Here is a 16538-nt window from a genome sequence, read left to right as displayed (position 1 = left end):
ACATTTAAAACATTGGGGGAAAATTTACTACTGGATTTGAAGTTATAGCTGGGACAGGCCAATCAAGAATCAGGAGCTTCAACAGGGCTGGCCACATGGATACAAGGGCCCAAGCTCTTCAACCACTCACTACAGTTTTCCCAGGTTATCAGCAGGTAGACAAATCAGTAGAAAGGCAGCCAAGGAGCCTGATGCTTCCTCCACATCTCCATATGGGTGCAATGATGTACCAAGGCCAGAGAAAGCTCCTGGCTCCTGGTTTTAGATCAGCTCAGCTCAGGCTGTTTGCCACTATGTGGCTAGTGAAGCAATGGACAAAGATCTTTCTCTGTCCTTCTCTCTTAAAAATCCACCTTTCCAATAAAAATAAATAAATCTTTAAAATAAATTTAAAAAAAAAATAAATTCTAATCTCAGCAAAATAGAAACACGATAATCAGTTTAATATCAGATTATATTCCAAACCCTATTAAGTTGAACCTATTAGATAAGGAGATAAAATGGAATAAAAAGTGTATAGAGCTGCTCTGAGAAAAATACCTGTAATAAGGAAGTTGCCATGTTCCTCCAAAGGTTCACTGTACTTTCGGACCACATGATTTAAACCAAGGTCTAGCTCATAGAAAGTCAGTGTCTGCTGGGTATTAGCTGCTGCTTCTCCTGTTGGATCATTGTCTGCTTCCTGTACAAGAGTATATTTAAAGACTGATCAGTTTTTAAAAAATAAAAAAAGAGTAATCAGTAAAAAGAACCTTTAGATCTCAGAGAATAGAACTTGTTCTTCAAGAGGTCCATAGATGCCAAATAGTTTGACAATGCTGCTGCTACAGTATACATCAACTTCTAATTCTGGTTGCAGTAATCCTTTTAGTAGAAGAGGTGGCCTTCTGCTAAGCTTTGTATTTCTCTGTCAAAAAAATACCCCAAACACAGCTTCATCTTTCTCACATAGCTTTTCCCAAAATGCTCATGTCCACAGGAAATTGTTTAAAACAGAACAAGGACTACTAGATAATCTATGAACCCATGAAACAAACTGGTTCAGTAAGGTATTTGGAATATGTAAATTATTTGCTAGATTTAAGATACACACAATGAAAAAAAAAAAATGCTGTGAAAACACACAGGTGATTGAAAGAAATCCAGATAAAAAGCAAAATCACAGTCTCCATTACCTCATAATCCATTTCCAGACAAGCAAACATAGGATTTTCAAATCCCACATCAACTCCAACTACATGGTATACTAAAGTGTTTGCTTTGTGAGCCTCCAAGGGAGATGAAATGGTAAGGCGGGCTGCAGCATCTCTGTTCAAAATGTACACCAATTTCTGCTTTTCGATGGCACCTACAGTGGCAAACAACAAAACATACAAAATTTCCAGACAGTAAGAGATATTCAGAACAGTTGACGTCCCAAGATTTTCTTGAAAAGGGAAAAATTGGGTCCTTTTTATTAATAATCAACACTAACTTAAGTACAGTAGCTTAAGATTTTACTAGCACTGCAGACAATAGCATTATTTTGCTATATCTACTAACTACTCAAAACTTTTAATACACAGAAAAACTAAGCCGTAATATTTAAAATTGCCAGCTTTTAAAAAAAATTAACCTAACCATTTTAAGATCAAAAAGGTTGTCTTCTAGAAGCCTGATCAGACACAGAATTTTCTTCAAGAACTTTTCAGAGAAGAGACATGAATACAAATCATCATTTCAGACTTGTAAAAAACAACCATATCCACTTGTCCTATTGAAAAAAATCATTTTCATGTAGTTTTTTAGCTAGCAAATGATTGAAAAACACCTATTTTCAACTGGATAGGAAGTAGTATGACATGTTAGTAAGACTCCCTCTATTTTAACAGGTAAGTTGCATTTGTCAAATTTTACCCATGTTTAAGTGATACATACACTAGGACAGTACCAAGATGATACACTGTTGTTCTAAACTCAGCACTTATAAGAATCAAAAAATGCAGAACAAGAAGAGCAAGTTACTCACTAATCATAACAGCTCGCCCCTTGGGGTCCACAGCTAAAAACTGTCCAGGTACGATGCGGCGGCACCCACTCTTGCCAAAAGTTTCTTGGTGAATTTTCTCAAACATATTCTTAGAAGGCTGGTATTCCAAGATAACAATCCGCCCTGAGTCACTGCCAACCACTATGTAGTCTTTGGTGCCTCCTGTAAGCCTGAAGGCCATGAGTGAGCGGATTACACCAAACACTTCCACGGTGAGAAGAGTATGCACTTTGCCAGTGTTGGGGTCTGGCCGCAGCAGCTCCAAGATCTTGCCACGAGAAACAACAATTTCCTGTTGTTTGGTTCCTACCAAAACACAAAGATCATAAATAATTAGAACTAGCACAAAACTTAACCTGAATATGCATGTACTTTTTGCAGGGTTTTTGTTTTAAATTCTGTTTGCATAGGGCCCATATGAGATGCCAGGAATGCAGAGCATTAGTCTGTTGAGCAACATTTTCGGCCCTCAACTTCACTGTCATTTTTCTCTGCACCCAAGTGAAAACATCTGACTTCATATTCCCACTGTCAAGGCTCTTTTTAAATTATGTTGCATTTGAAAAGATAAAGAGACACAGAATGAGAGATGCCCATTAGAGACTACTAGTCTACTCTAAATGCTCAGAAGGGCCAGGGTAGAGCTGGGTCAAACTCAGAATATTATCTGGGGCTCCCACATTGCTGGCAGGGATCCAACTAGGTGCCACATCACTACCTTTCAGGGTGCATAATAATAGGAAGGTAGAATCAGAAGCGGAGTCAAGACTTAAATCAGGTACTCCCATGTGGGATACACAAGAGTTATCTTTTTTTTAAGCATTTATTTATTTGGGGGGTAGTACAGTGGCTCAACAGATTAAGCTTCTACCTTCAAGCACTGGCACTCCATATGGGTGCCATTTCATGTCTCAACTATCCCACTTCCCATCCAACTCCCTGCTTATGGCCTGAAAAAGCAGAGAGGGATGGCTCAAGGCATTGGGACTCTGCATTCCTTTTGGAAACACATAAAAATCTCCTGGCTTCTAGCTCTACATCAGCTCAGTTCCACTCATTAGTCATTTGGGGAGTAAACCAGTAAATGGAAGTTCTCTGGCTCTCTCCTCTCTGTAAATTGACCTTTCAAATTAAAATAAATCTTTTTTATTAAAGTCTCCAAAAAGATCTATTTACTCGAAACTCAGTAACAGAGACAGAGTGAGACAGATCTATCCACTGGTTCATTCCCCAAATGTTTACTATGGCCAGAGACGGGCCCATCCAAAGTTGGGAGACTGAGGCTTCTTTTGAATCTCCCATGTGGGTGCTGGGGCCCAAGGCCTTGAACCATCCTCTGCTAAGTGCTGGACTGGAAGTGCAGCAGCAAGAACTTAAACTGTAGCTAGCATATATATAGATTGCCACTGTTGCAGGTAGAAGACTACGTTGCTATGTCACAGCACCAGCTCCAGAGGATGCATCTTTTTTTTGAAATTCAACATATAAAGAGAGGAGGAGAAACAGAGAGGAAGATCTGCCGTCCAATGACTCACTCCTCAAATGGCCACAATGGCCAGAGCTAAGCCAATCCAAAGCCAGGAGCCAGGAGCTTCTTCCAGGTCTCCCACACAGGTGCAGGGTCCCAAGGCTTTGGGCCATCCTCGACTGCTTTCCCAGGCCACAAGCAGGGAGATGGAAGAGAAGCAGGGCCATCAGGAGTAGAACTGATGCCCAAATGGAATCCAAGCATGTGCAAAGCGAGAACGTTAGCCTCTAGGCTACTGCGACAGGCCCAGAAGATGGACCTTAGCTCCTGAACCAAACACCGCCACATACTAGATACAGCATTGTTAACCATTCCAACCCATTTTCACTTAATGCTTTTACTTATCTGGCCAAAATAACTTCCTCCAGAGATCAGATAAGAGCGAGCACTCCGAAGTGCCCTAGAAACTAAATCATTACACATACAGTTGGTGGCCATTTGAGGAGTAAATCAGTGGAAGATCATTATCACCCTATCTCTGGCTTTCAAATAAAAAGTAAACCTTAAAAAAAAACAAATTTACACAATCTGATCTTAACTTGGTTTTTCCAAAAACATCCCTCACTCTAGTTCACTGCATACGGCGCAAAGCGGCAAATGAACTGCAGTGACGTGTTTATGAAGTAGATCATCCCTAAACAAATTAATTAACTAAAACTCTACTATCTCCTCAAGCACCAAGCTCAGGTCCAAATTCTATACTTCTGCTCTTTCATAACCTAACAACTTTTAGACATTTTTTTTTCAAACTGATAAACACAAGGTGACACATGATCGTATCTTCCACACCTTGTTATGCTTCACAGGATTATGCTCACAAGCGAGTACCACATAGATAACCAAGAAACACACATCTCTGGTACTAATCAATGACATGAGCTAGGAAATGTCCCGGAAATTAAGAAAAAGATAGTGAACCTTAATGTAACATGAAATTTTATGTACTATAAGTCAAATGCCAATGGTTCACATTTACCTACAGGTTAACAACATATTAATTCACAACTTACCAGAGAAGTTGCCATGAATGGCAAAGCTAATGCCAGTGGCTCGCTGCAAGGTCAAGTTGTACAGGAACATTGTGGTTGCCAAACGGTGCTATGCAGAGCACCAGGTCCCAGTTACAGCAACAATATCAAATTAACGTAAGCTAAGGGAGAAAAAAAAAATTCCCATTAAACTGATATTTGTATAGACAATTCTTCTGGAAACTTCAGCTCACGGCAGCAAACTAAAGTGCATTGAAGAATAACGTACAAGTCAGAGTGCGGTCTAGGTCTGGTCCCGCGGTACAGACTTTCCCTTTCAGTAGGTAGCTTTCTATTCCCTTTACAGATAAGGGAATCGAGGATGAATCACCTCGGAAGCTCCTCAGCCCGTGTTGAACTGCTGAAGAGTGCCCCTAACAGAACACTTCCTGTTTATCCTTTTGTTGCCTGAACTAAGGTGTATTTTCATTGCATTCGAATAGGCTATATGCACATGGTTCAAAATTTAAAGGCACATGAAAACAGTTTCTCTAAGCCATTCCTAAAACACGTGCTTTCTCCCAGGGCAAATCCATTTACCAAAGCCATCTGCTGTCCTTTCAGGATTGTTTTTCTCTGTTGTTGTTTTTTTTTTTAATATAAATAACAAGCAACATTATCCTATTCTATCCTCCCTTTTCCCAGTGGTTGGGTACTGTGTTTTACACACTAACACTATAGGACAACTTAATCTACTTTCTTTTGTTTTTTATTTTATACTCGTAGAATAAAATAATCAGCTATATTGTTAAGTATTCCACTGATGAACATTTAGGAGATGGCAAAGAAAATTTCCGAATGTGAGTCATTTATTCAAGGCATCTACAAAATGTTCAAGGAAACACTACTCATGGACATGACAATTTGTTGACCAAAATAAACTTATCTTTTAATGCTGTTTCCCCACAAACTTTCTGAGGTGCTCTCAATCGTGCTTCTCTAAAAGTGCACAGATGGGTGCTGCCAGATTGCCTTTAAAGAGGTTTTTCTACCAATTTACATCCCCAGCAATGCATGGTCACCCATAAACAGCCGCGATGATATTTCCACCTTAGTTTATCGGTTGAAAAATTCTTAAACTGCTTTTAGTGGCAATTCTTACACAGCTCTCAATTTCAAAGTAGCTAGAGTTTAAAACCAAAACCTACTCACCATCAAAAACTGAAAAAACCTGAATTCATCTCCTAACGAGAAGGCCTCCCTACAAGAAAGTATTTCTTCTCAGCAGGTAGGACTGAAAACTGCAGAGTGAGGTACCAACACCCGCAAAAGCTAACACCAAGTCGCCAAAGAAAAGTAATTCTAATTATCTTTTCCCCACGTTCTCATGTAGAAACAAAAGCAAACGGACCTCAGCAATCCAGAGCAAGCACTGTGTAATGAACACACAAATCTGACATGGTTATTAAGCCAGGAAGAGAGACCTATTAGACAAATGTCCTCATCAATACTTCTGCGGTTCTCACTTCACAGCCTTGTGGCTACGACCGAGTGAAATACTTGCAGGCTCAGCAAAAAACAAGGCGAAACGATCTGTTCTCTCGGCTAGCCACAAATCCTAAGAGATACAGTTCTCACGTGAGGCTAAGGAACGCTTAGGAAAGTAGATTGCGGGGACATACCGCAGAAAAAGTACTTGCTCATAAAAAAAAAAACCCACAGGATGAGAAGTCATCTCCGAAATCCTGAACAGTTTGTCCCTAGGCTACTTCCACGAGACCGCTCATTACAAACACCAGGAATTCATCTCCCAGAGAGCGGGCCACATACAGCCAGCTAGGCTTTTACCCTGAGCAATGCAGCAAGGTGTATCCTGGGGGAGCAGCAGTCCACCACCACAGAAATGAGAGGTCCTCAAGACTTCGTGAAAAACACAGTAGCGGGAAAGCTATACCATGTTTTTTTTTGGGGGGGGGGCATTTTGTACCCTCAAATACTACGAGCACCCTAACGGGCAGGCCGGTCGTAGCAAGCGTCTAGCCATCCATCCCTCCACGTCCCAGATGAGTAGCATGGCAGTTTGAACTCGGACAAATCCTCAACACCACAGTAGGCCCCGTTTTGCAAAATATAAAACTGGGGTTCAGAGTTGGAGACTAGTTGCCCAGCCGCCTAGATCTAAATCCAACCCAAAGGCTTCGGCTGAGAAGACTGCTTCGTTATTTACCCTTTTCGTATGCTTTCCCCCGCTCGTGTACCGTTTACGCTCCAGAGATATCCTGCTCTCTGCTCACACTTCCCCCGTCTCAGAATGCACAAGTTCAAAAAAGGCAAGCTAATCTCTTATTTCGAGCTAAATTGGGGCGGCTGACGACTTTACGGAGCCGTATTCGCGCCACCGCGGTCCACCTACACATACCTGACCCTTGCTCGGACCTCTCGGGCCTAGACTGCCTAAAACCTCCCCCCACAATCGGGCCTCCCCTCCTGAGTGTCCGCTCTCCACATCCCCACGCCCGGGGAACTCGAGAGGCCGCTTTTTTACCCTGCAGATGTAAGGATGGTGGCGATATCCAACGGATGTCGAGTCGATTCACGCCTAAGCCAGCGTTAACGGCGAAACGCCAGCATCCGCCATTAGCCCTCTAGTTAGGGACCTACTGAGGGCGCGCGACGGAAAAAGAAATCCAATCCGCGCCTGCAACATGTGTTGAGATACATTTTAAAATGCCTCTTTCTTGCTTCCACACCGCCTTAAAACCCGTTTACGTAGACTATATGGCAGTAAGTTTTTTCTTGGATACCAGAAATACTAGACATTAAAAAAAAAAAAAAAATGCGAGTTCGTCGGGCACTGCCACGGACAGCCCCGTAGAACCGAAACGCCGACGGGGCCTCGTGGAGGCGGAAGTACCGAGCAAGATGGCGGGTGTCGAGTCCCCTCAGAAAGTACCCGCGGCGTCTCATCCTTGTGAGGGCGGGGGAGGAAGCCGCTGCTCCGAAATCTCCACCGAGCTCATTCGCTCCCTGACAGAGCTGCAGGAGCTGGAGGCTGTGTACGAACGGCTCTGCGGCGAGGAGGTCGGGAACTGAGCCTTTTTTTGTTTGTTTGTTTCTTGGGACAAGTGGGCTTTAGGACCTCTCAGTCGTGGGAAATGCAGTTCCTCTTGAGTGCAGTTAGACTGGATAGTATAGACCACGTCGCCTCATTCTCCAGGGAAGATTTGCCTTGGCTTAATGTGAAAACCACGACTTCTCATCCCGTTACCGAAGCCCTTGAAGCGCTCTTGCAGGGAAGGGTTTGAGAATGTCATTGCAGGGTTTCGGGTTCAGTGCACAACTTGTGCAAGTTTGAGCTGTCCAGTCTTGAAGAAATCTCGTCATCTCTAACCTGGGATTTTTTTTAACTAATGTTGAGCACAAAAAAAGGCAATGTCAGTCTGGGAGTGAGGAAATTTATTAATGTCACTAAATATTTTCACCTTCTGACTTGCACCAGTTTTCTGATAATGTTCCCTGGCAAGATGTATTTTAAAACTCAGTACTCTTGGTTTCACATTCCTTAGTTTGCGGTTGCTGGGTCAGCCGGCACTTTGGAGAGAAAATTAAAGTCTTACAAAAACAGTAATCTGTGCTTGTATTTGATGACGAGGGGAAGATTTTGTTTTGGTTTGTTTGTTTTTAGGTTTGTTATTTTCCATCGTACGGTTTTGTAGGCACACATATTTTCTTGTTTATTTTATCCTCATTTTATTACAGAAGTTTGGGAAAGTAGCTCTGTAGATCCTACTGGGCCTTTTTAATAAAAATGGGTAGCTAGTATTCAAGGCTTTTGTAACTGTCTGCTACATTCAGGTGTTCAACACATTGTACTTTACCCTGGGTGACTTACCTAGTTTAGGAGGTAAATATTTTTGTCTCTCTTACAGATGAGAAAACACAAGAAAGTTCCATGAAGTAAGGTAGCACAGGAAATAGCCTGAGTATTACATACATTCTAAGTGCAAAGCAGGATTTGTGTGTGTGTTTGTGTTATTATAATTGGGAAATTTTGTGCATTTAGTCATTTTTTAAAAATATTTATTTATTATTGGAAAATCAGATTTACAAAGAGAAAGAGAGACAGAAAGCTTATACTGTTTCACTTCCCAAGTGGCCACAATAGCCAGACCTGAGCTGATCAAGAGCCAGGAGCTCCTTCCAGGTCTTCCGCGCGGGTGCAGGGTCCCAAGGCTTTGGGCTGTCCTCGACTGCTTTCCCAGGCCACAAGCAGGGAGCTGGATAGGAAGCGGAGCAGCCAGGACACAAACTGGCATCCATATGAATGGGATCCTAGTGCCTGCAAGGCAAAGGCTTTAGCCTCTAGACTGTCAGGCCAGGCCCAATCATTTCATTTTAAATACCATCTTGTATTGGTCAGTCTGCTCATGAATGAATGTCTGTGTTTCCTCCCATGTGCATTGCTCACATGTTAGATGGAGCAGAAAAGGGAACAATAATGATGCAGTGTGATCAGTGGGAAAATGAACTGCTGTTCGCTCATGGCCAAAAAGAGCTTAGTGGAACTTAAGAAGTTTGAAATGGGATTTACCCCTCACTAAAAATAGTCATACCAAATGTTCTGATGACAAGAAATGTTTCTGTGTTTCAGAAAGTGGTAGAGAGAGAGCTGGACGCTCTTTTGGAACAGCAAAGCACTATCGAGAGTAAGATGGTCACTCTCCACCGAATGGGGTAAGTCTCCGGATCTTAGCAAGATCTAGCATAACTGCCAGCAGTGTTCTTTAGACAAGTTGAAAGTTTTCCTAGCTTTCTATAATGAACTTCCAATTGAGTTTGAAATGTACAAAAAAACTTATCTCAAGGAAAAATGAACAACTAAGGATCGGTGGTTCTCAGAGTCCTTGGAGCAGCAGTACCAGCATCACCACTAGACACTAGAAGTGCGTACTTTAGGATGTCACTCCAAGCTTACTGAATCACTCTGGGGATGAGGTCAGGAATTGGAGTTTTAACAAGTCTATTAAATGATTCTGGTGTACAACTGAAGTTGGAGAACCACTTTTTAATATACTTTCTATATTTGCTAGTCAGTAAAATGGTACTTTGAATTCAGCAACCTCTCAGATTGTTGGTTAATACGTGTTTTGCTCACTTAGTAATTGGGGGAATCTGCTCACTCCATATTCAGGGATGTGTTTGTAATGTTACATGTTTTTTGTTACGTATAGGTCTGTATTTACAACAAAACACTAGAAAGTTGTTTGTAGAGTGAACTGAACTATGAATTATAGGGAGAGACAAAAGAGGAAGAAATAGTTTCCATCTGCACAAGAAGCTTTTCATTCCCTGTGCCTATGGCTGTGTGAATGCTGTTATTGTATGTCTCCAGTCCCAACTTGCAGTTGATTGAGGGAGACGCAAAGCAGCTGGCAGGAATGATCACCTTTACCTGCAACCTTGCCGAGAATGTGTCCAGCAAAGTCCGTCAGCTTGACCTAGCCAAGGTAACCCCATAGAGCTCTTGATGGTTTTTAGTAGAATGCAGTAAAGAAGCCACACATTGGAGATCAGGGCAGCACCACTTAAGAGAAATTTAATACGAGCTACCAAAGCCAGATGTGACAGGAAAACTCCAAACCAATAGCTGTTACAAATATAGACTTAGAACTCCACAACAAAACACTAACAAAGCAAATCCAACAAACTTATATAAAAAAGATTATGTACCACACGAAGTGCAATTTACCTTAGCAGTGCAAGTTGCATTTAGCTTTGGAAAATTAATTAATATAATGGACTGTATCAGTAGAATGAAGAATCAAAACCACAGAATCATTTCATAGACTCAGAAAAGCACTGGACAAAAAGTTCAGTGCTCATTCACAATAAAACCACTCAGTGAGGGGCCAGTGTAATAAAGTCACTGCCAGCAATGCCAGCATCCCATAGGGCTGCCGGTTCAATCCCAAATGCACTACTTCTGATTCAGCCCTCTGCTAGTGTGCCCAGGAAAGCTGCAGAGGATGGCCCAAGTCCTTGTGCCCTTCCACTCATGTGGGAGACCCAGAAAAAGCTCCTGGTTCATAGCTTTGTCCTGGCTCAGCCCTAGCCGTTCAGACCATTTGGAGACTAAACCAGTGAGTAGAAGATCTTTCTGTATTTGCCTCTCTCTATCTGCAAATTTGCATTTCAAATAAACTAAATGCATCCTTTAAAAAAAAAATATTGGAGGGCCCAGCACAGTAGCCTAGCAGCTAAAGTCCTTGCCTTGCACCTTCTGGGATTCCATATGGGCACCGGTTCTAATCCCAACGGCCCCACTTCCCATCTAGCTCCCTGCTTGTGGTCGAGGAAAGCAGTTGAGGATGACCCAAAGCCTTGGGACCCTGCACCTGTGTGGGAGACCCAGAAGAGATTCCTGGCTCCAGCTTCGAATTGGCTCAGCCCAGACCATTGCAGCTGCTTGGGGATTGAATGGGCAAAACATCTTCCTCTCTATGAATCTTACTTTTCAATAAAAATAAAATAAATCTTTAAAAAAAATTGCTGGATAAAGCAGGAACTATATTTAGCCTTAAAATATAGTTATATATTTTATACATAAGATATAAAATATATATACATATATGAATGCAATGGATAGACTAGAACTTCCTCAGCCTGGTAAAGGGTATCTGCACCGACGTGTCACCAGCAGGTGCAACAGCCGAGCACAGCCTGGCCTGTGTCTGCTTGTCTTAAGAATGCCTACACATACTTACTTTATGACTTGGGTAATGTCATGGCCCCAGACATTGCATACCTTATGACTATATTTATATGCTTTGTAATTTTTAAAATTTTTAATATATTTTTATTTTGAATTTTGAATTACATGGTACAATTTCATATAGGCTGGGATTCCCCCCAAAACTCCTACCCCTCAACATATTTTCCCCATTTTACTACAATGGTGTAGTCCTTCATAAGGAATCATAATTCCATCAGTCTCTTATTTAAGTAAATTTTTCTTTATATACCTGAGAAGCAGAGAGTTCCATCTGCTGATTCATTTTCCAGATTCCTTAGCTATACAGGACTAGGCCAGAGCTGGGACAGGAATTCAATCCAGTTTTCCCCCATAGGTGCCAGAAAGCAAGTCACTTATGCCTTATTTTTTTTTTTTTTTTGTAAAGATTTTTTTTTTTTAATTTATTTTTATTGTTTTTTTATTGGAAAGGCGGATATACAGAGAGGAGAGACAGAGAGGAAGATCTTCTGTCCGATGATTCACTCCCCAAGTGAGCGCAACGGGCCGATACTATGCCGATCCGAAGCCAGGAGCCTCTTCCGGGTCTCCCACGCGGGTGCAGGTTCCCAAAGCTTTGGGACGTCCTTGACTGCTTTCCCAGGCCACAGGCAGGGAGCTGGAAGGGAAGCGGGGCTGCCGGGATTAGAACCGGTGCCCATATGGGATCCTGGGCGTGCAAGGCGAGGACCTTTAACTACTTGCGCCACCGCGCCGGGCCCAAGATTTATTTATTTTTATTGGAAAGTCAGATATACAGAGAGGAAGAGAGACAGAGAGGAAGTTTGTCCATGTGATGGTTCACTCCCCAGACACAACAGCTAGAGCTGAGCCAATCAGAAGCCAGGAGCCTCCGGGTTTCCCACACAGGTGCAAGGTCCCATAGCTTTGGGCCATCCTTGATTGCTTTCCCAGGCCAGAAGCAGGGAGTTGGATGGGAAGCAGGGCTGTCATGATTAGAATCAGTGCCATATGGGATCCCGGGCATTCAAGGCAAGGTCATTAACCACTATGCTCTCATGCCGGGCTCACTTGAGCTTTACTTAAGCCATCTCTGCTGCTTCCCGGAGGTTTCACTGGCCAGAAGCTGCAGTCAGGAACCAAAGGCAAGGGTTCAACTTAGCCACTCTCACATAAAATCAGGTGTCTTAACTGCTAGGCCAAGAGCCTGCTCCCCTACTTACAGATTCAGTAGGATAAGCCAAGTAGAAATACAGATTATGCCTGTTCCTGTTATGTTAAAATGAATGATTTGACCACATTAATAATATTGTATGGAACCTGTCAGAGGTCTTGGTCATCGTCACCATGACTGACAGTTTTGTGAGTGATGATGATGTTGTGAGCTTGCCACTGAAAGGTGAAGTGTACCTGTGGCTGACCAAATTCTCCTGAATCTGGAGATACTTGTTGCTTAATTATTTACTTTATTTTATTTAAAAGGAGACATAAATGGACAACACTCTTTAAGGGAAAGAAAAATGTTTATTTAAAAGGAAGTTACAGAGAAAAAGGGAGAGACAGAGTCTGCTGGTTCATTCCTGAAATGGTTACAGTGAAAAGAGCTAGGGAGTCTGAACCGAAAAGCAAAGAGCTTCTGCGTCTCCCATTTGGGTGTAGGGGCCCAAGCACTTGGGTCATCTTTCATTGCTTTCCCAGGCCCTTTAGCAGGGAGCACGTTTGGAAGTGTAACATCCAGGACTTAAAATGGCCCACATTCAGGATGCTAGCATCCGTGTCTGCAGCTTTGCCCATTAAGTCACATTGCCTACTGCCAAGCAGAGCTTGTAACTGCTGGTTCACTCCCCAAATGCCCACAATAGCCAGAGCTAAACTTGGAGCCCTATATTTAGTTGAAGTCTCTTCAGTGGTTGGCCAGAATCCAAGTACTTAAGCTTTTGCTTCAGAGAGTTTACCTCAGCAGGACACTAGAATCGGCACTGGGGGTGGAACTTGAGCCCAGACATTCTGAAATGGGATGTGGTATCCCACTGCTGTGTCAAAAGTCTAACCCTAGGAGCTGGCACTGTGATATAGCACATAAAGCAGCTGTCTGCAATGCCAGCTTATCATTTGGGCACTAACATGAGTCCTAGCTGCTCCACTTCCAATCCAGCTTCCTGCTAAAGTAGCTGAGAAAGCAGAAGATGACCCTCATACTTGGTCCCTGCACACACGTGGGAGACCTGGAAGAAACTCCAGGCTCCTGGCCCAAAATAAGACCAGCTCCAGCCATTTGAGGGGTGAACCAACATGGAAGGTTTCTCTCTCTCTCTCTCTCTCTTTTCCTCTCTGTCCCCCTCCCCCTTTGCTCTTCTGGAGTCCTTTCAAATAAGTTTTAACAGATACATACACAAAAACAACCTACTCCTGAGAGTGATTTTTTTTTTAAACACGAAGACACTATTTCTAAGCACCAGGTCTTTTTGCAGAACCGCCTCTATCAGGCCATCCAGAGAGCCGATGATATCTTGGACCTCAAGTTTTGCATGGATGGAGTTCAGACTGCTTTGAAGAATGAAGATTATGAACAGGCCGCAGCCCACATTCATCGCTACCTATGCCTGGACAAGTCAGTCATTGAGCTGAGCCGACAGGGCAAAGAAGGTCAGCATCCCTAGTGATTTCTAGTTCAATTACAAGCACTTGTAATCTGAACTTGACAAGCTCCCCAGTGAGACAACTATTAACTGACAAGTTTTCTTGTCTGCGTAGACAGTGTATACTTCCTATTCCGGCAGTGAGCAAGTGTTAGGCCCAGCTGACGGACAAGGAACTGAATCCACATCTGCTGATTGTCTGGCCAGTGATAATTTGCAGTTGCCTTAATTGCCTGTTTATAAATGAAATTCTGAGCTTGATATTTTGAGCATTTCAGGATCCTGACTCATCCTGTCTTTCTGGCTTTATTTTCTGCTATATACATTTAGGATACAAAAACTTTTTTAAAGATTTCTTTAAAGGAGTTTTTTATATATATATGTATGTGGAAAGATATATATGTAAATATGTGTGTATATATACATACATATATAAAAAGAAAGATTTTTCTGTCCTCTTGTCCCCAGATGACCACAGCAGCCCATACTGGGCCAGGTTGGCGCCAGAATCTTCCTCCAGGTCTGCTACGTGGGTGGCAGAGGGCCAAATGCTCATGCAGTCCTCTGCTGCATTTCCCAGGCCATTAGCAGGAACTGAATCAGAAAAGGAGCAGTCGGATCTCAAACTGGCACCCTTATGGCGTGCCTTGTCACAGGCAGCCAGTTTACTGGCTGTTCCACAATACTGATCCCTAGTGTATAAATATTTGTCAAGCTGGGGAAGGTATTGTTGCACTTCAGTTCAGACCACACCTGGTTCTTACCTGGCTGTTGCAGGATTTCAGGGAGTAAGCTTTCATCTCACTTTTTAAAACATTTTATTTCTGATGATGTTTACATAGTTGAGGAGGATAATTGCCCATGTTTCTATCACTTTCTGTGAAGATTTTTCTGTCACTCTGCCTTTTCAAGTAAATAAATCTTCCAAAGGAATCATTTGTTAAATAGCTGTTTATACCAAAGTATGTATCTTTGAAAAAATATATTAATTTATTTGAAAGGCAGAATTAACAGAGAAAGGAAGAGAGAAAGAGCTTCCATCCCACTGAATCACTCCCCAAATAGTCACAATGACCAGATCTAGGCTGGTCCAAAGCCAGAAACCAGGAGCTTCTTCCGGGTCTCCCAGGTGAGTACAGACCTTGAGCTCTCTTCCACTGCTTTACCAGGCTATTATCAGGGATCTAGTTAGGAAGTGGAACACCTGGGACTCAAACCAGCACCCATATGGGATGCTGGCACCATAGGTTGAAGCTTAACCTACTACACCATAATGCCTCTCCCGATGTTAAATATTATTATATTAGTAGCATGAATAATTACATATTAACTTCTCAAGCAGAGGCAGTCTATTGCAAGCACATTCTTTGCTGCCGGTTACCACAGGCTGTTTCAAGTTAGCCACAAAATTGAATACTGACACTGAATGCTGTGGAAATGCACTTTGCTCAGTAATAGTTCAGTAACTACAGTATTTCATTATCCATTTGACTGTTACAGAAAACTCCTTAGCTGTAATTGATGGTTGTTGCCGTAAAAGCCGTATTACCTCTGTTTCTCTCCAGCTGTAGTCTTTATGTGCTAGATTTGAACATCTCTGAGTCTGGGCAAGTGTACAAATCTTTTTAAAAGAACATGTTTATTTGCACAGAACTAATCAGTTTGAGAGGTTATTAATGTCCTTAAAGTGATTTTTGTGGTTGTGAAACAAATCTTGGGAGGTTGAATTGGTCCCTCTTTTATAGTACTGAAATTAAGACTGCTTAATTTAGCAAGTCATGTTCAAGCCTTCATTTTTTATATGTTTGCATCAATAAATATTGTGGTACTTGAAAAGAATTGTTACTTTTAGCTGAAAGACACAGAATACTAATAAAAAAAACACCACAGATGTGCAAAGAGAGATTTCTGTGTTCTTGTTCTCCTCTCAAATGCCCACAACTGCAATGGACCAAACCAAAGCCAACACCCTAGAAGTCAGTCTGGTTATTGCACAGGGCGCAGGGACTTGTATGCTTGAACCACCGCATGCTTCTTCCATTGATGCATGTTAGCAGAAAGCTAGACTAGACAGTGAAGCCAGGACTGGAACCAGGGCACTCAAATGAGATGCAGGCATCCTAAGGAGCCCAAGAACCAGCCCTTGTCTTGTCTATCTGTTCTGCCCTTTCTCTGTCTGTCTCTTCTCCCTCTTAATTCCTTCCGCTTCTCTGTCTCTACTCCCTTCCTCTCCCACTCCTCTGCCTCAGAAAAGAAGTTAAAAATATCTGTTTTTCGTAAGCTCTTTGAAGAATGAATTACTATTGTGCACAAAGCCTGGACCTGATGCACATTTCCTCTGCCTTGAGCAGGAAGCATGATTGATGCTAACCTGAAGTTACTACAGGAAGCTGAGCAGCGTCTTAAAGCCATTGTAGCCGAGAAGTTTGCCATCGCCACCAAGGAAGGGGATCTGCCCCAGGTGGAGCGCTTCTTCAAGATCTTCCCACTGCTGGGTCTGCATGAAGAAGGATTAAGCAAGTTCTCAGAATACCTTTGCAAGCAGGTACGGACCCTTGTGGCTTGGCAGTGTTGTGCTATGGAGCTCTACTTGCAGATGGGAGCCCAGCTGGTTCTAGTTTCT

The 16538-nt window shown here is 42.5% G+C and overlaps 2 protein-coding genes and 1 non-coding gene across 4 annotated transcripts in view; 1 reads left to right on the top strand and 2 right to left on the bottom strand.

Annotated features, from left to right (window-relative positions):
- Positions 1-7171, bottom strand: part of SF3B3 (splicing factor 3b subunit 3) — a 38247-nt gene extending 31076 nt beyond the window's left edge. Inside the window, exons 1-5 of the mRNA XM_040982398.1 lie at positions 7071-7171; positions 4568-4707; positions 2009-2335; positions 1176-1348; positions 541-682 (exon numbers count right to left, since the gene is read on the bottom strand). Coding sequence (XP_040838332.1) covers positions 541-682; positions 1176-1348; positions 2009-2335; positions 4568-4637 — 712 coding nt within the window. The 5' untranslated portion in view covers positions 4638-4707; positions 7071-7171. The remainder of the gene's footprint in view (positions 1-540; positions 683-1175; positions 1349-2008; positions 2336-4567; positions 4708-7070) is intronic.
- LOC121158146 lies at positions 1651-1727 on the bottom strand. Its single transcript, XR_005884163.1, has one exon. It is a non-coding gene; the product is annotated as a small nucleolar RNA SNORD111 (small nucleolar RNA).
- A 259-nt stretch (positions 7172-7430) lies between the features above and the next one.
- The window catches only part of COG4 (component of oligomeric golgi complex 4), a 29727-nt gene continuing 20619 nt past the window's right edge, over positions 7431-16538 (top strand). Inside the window, exons 1-5 of one of the 2 annotated variants that reach the window (XM_040982396.1) lie at positions 7431-7606; positions 9177-9259; positions 9918-10032; positions 13748-13922; positions 16267-16460. In XM_040982396.1, coding sequence (XP_040838330.1) covers positions 7448-7606; positions 9177-9259; positions 9918-10032; positions 13748-13922; positions 16267-16460 — 726 coding nt within the window. In that variant the 5' untranslated portion in view covers positions 7431-7447. The remainder of the gene's footprint in view (positions 7607-9176; positions 9260-9917; positions 10033-13747; positions 13923-16266; positions 16461-16538) is intronic. The other variant, XM_040982397.1, reaches the window with a different exon arrangement.

This window comes from Ochotona curzoniae, unplaced genomic scaffold, assembly GCF_017591425.1.
Source record: "Ochotona curzoniae isolate NIBS_2020 unplaced genomic scaffold, NIBS_Ocur_1.0 contig_3622, whole genome shotgun sequence".
Taxonomy (NCBI): domain Eukaryota; kingdom Metazoa; phylum Chordata; class Mammalia; order Lagomorpha; family Ochotonidae; genus Ochotona; species Ochotona curzoniae.
The sequence above is the reverse complement of the archived record's forward strand: the minus strand, read 5'-3'. Positions and strand labels throughout refer to the sequence as shown.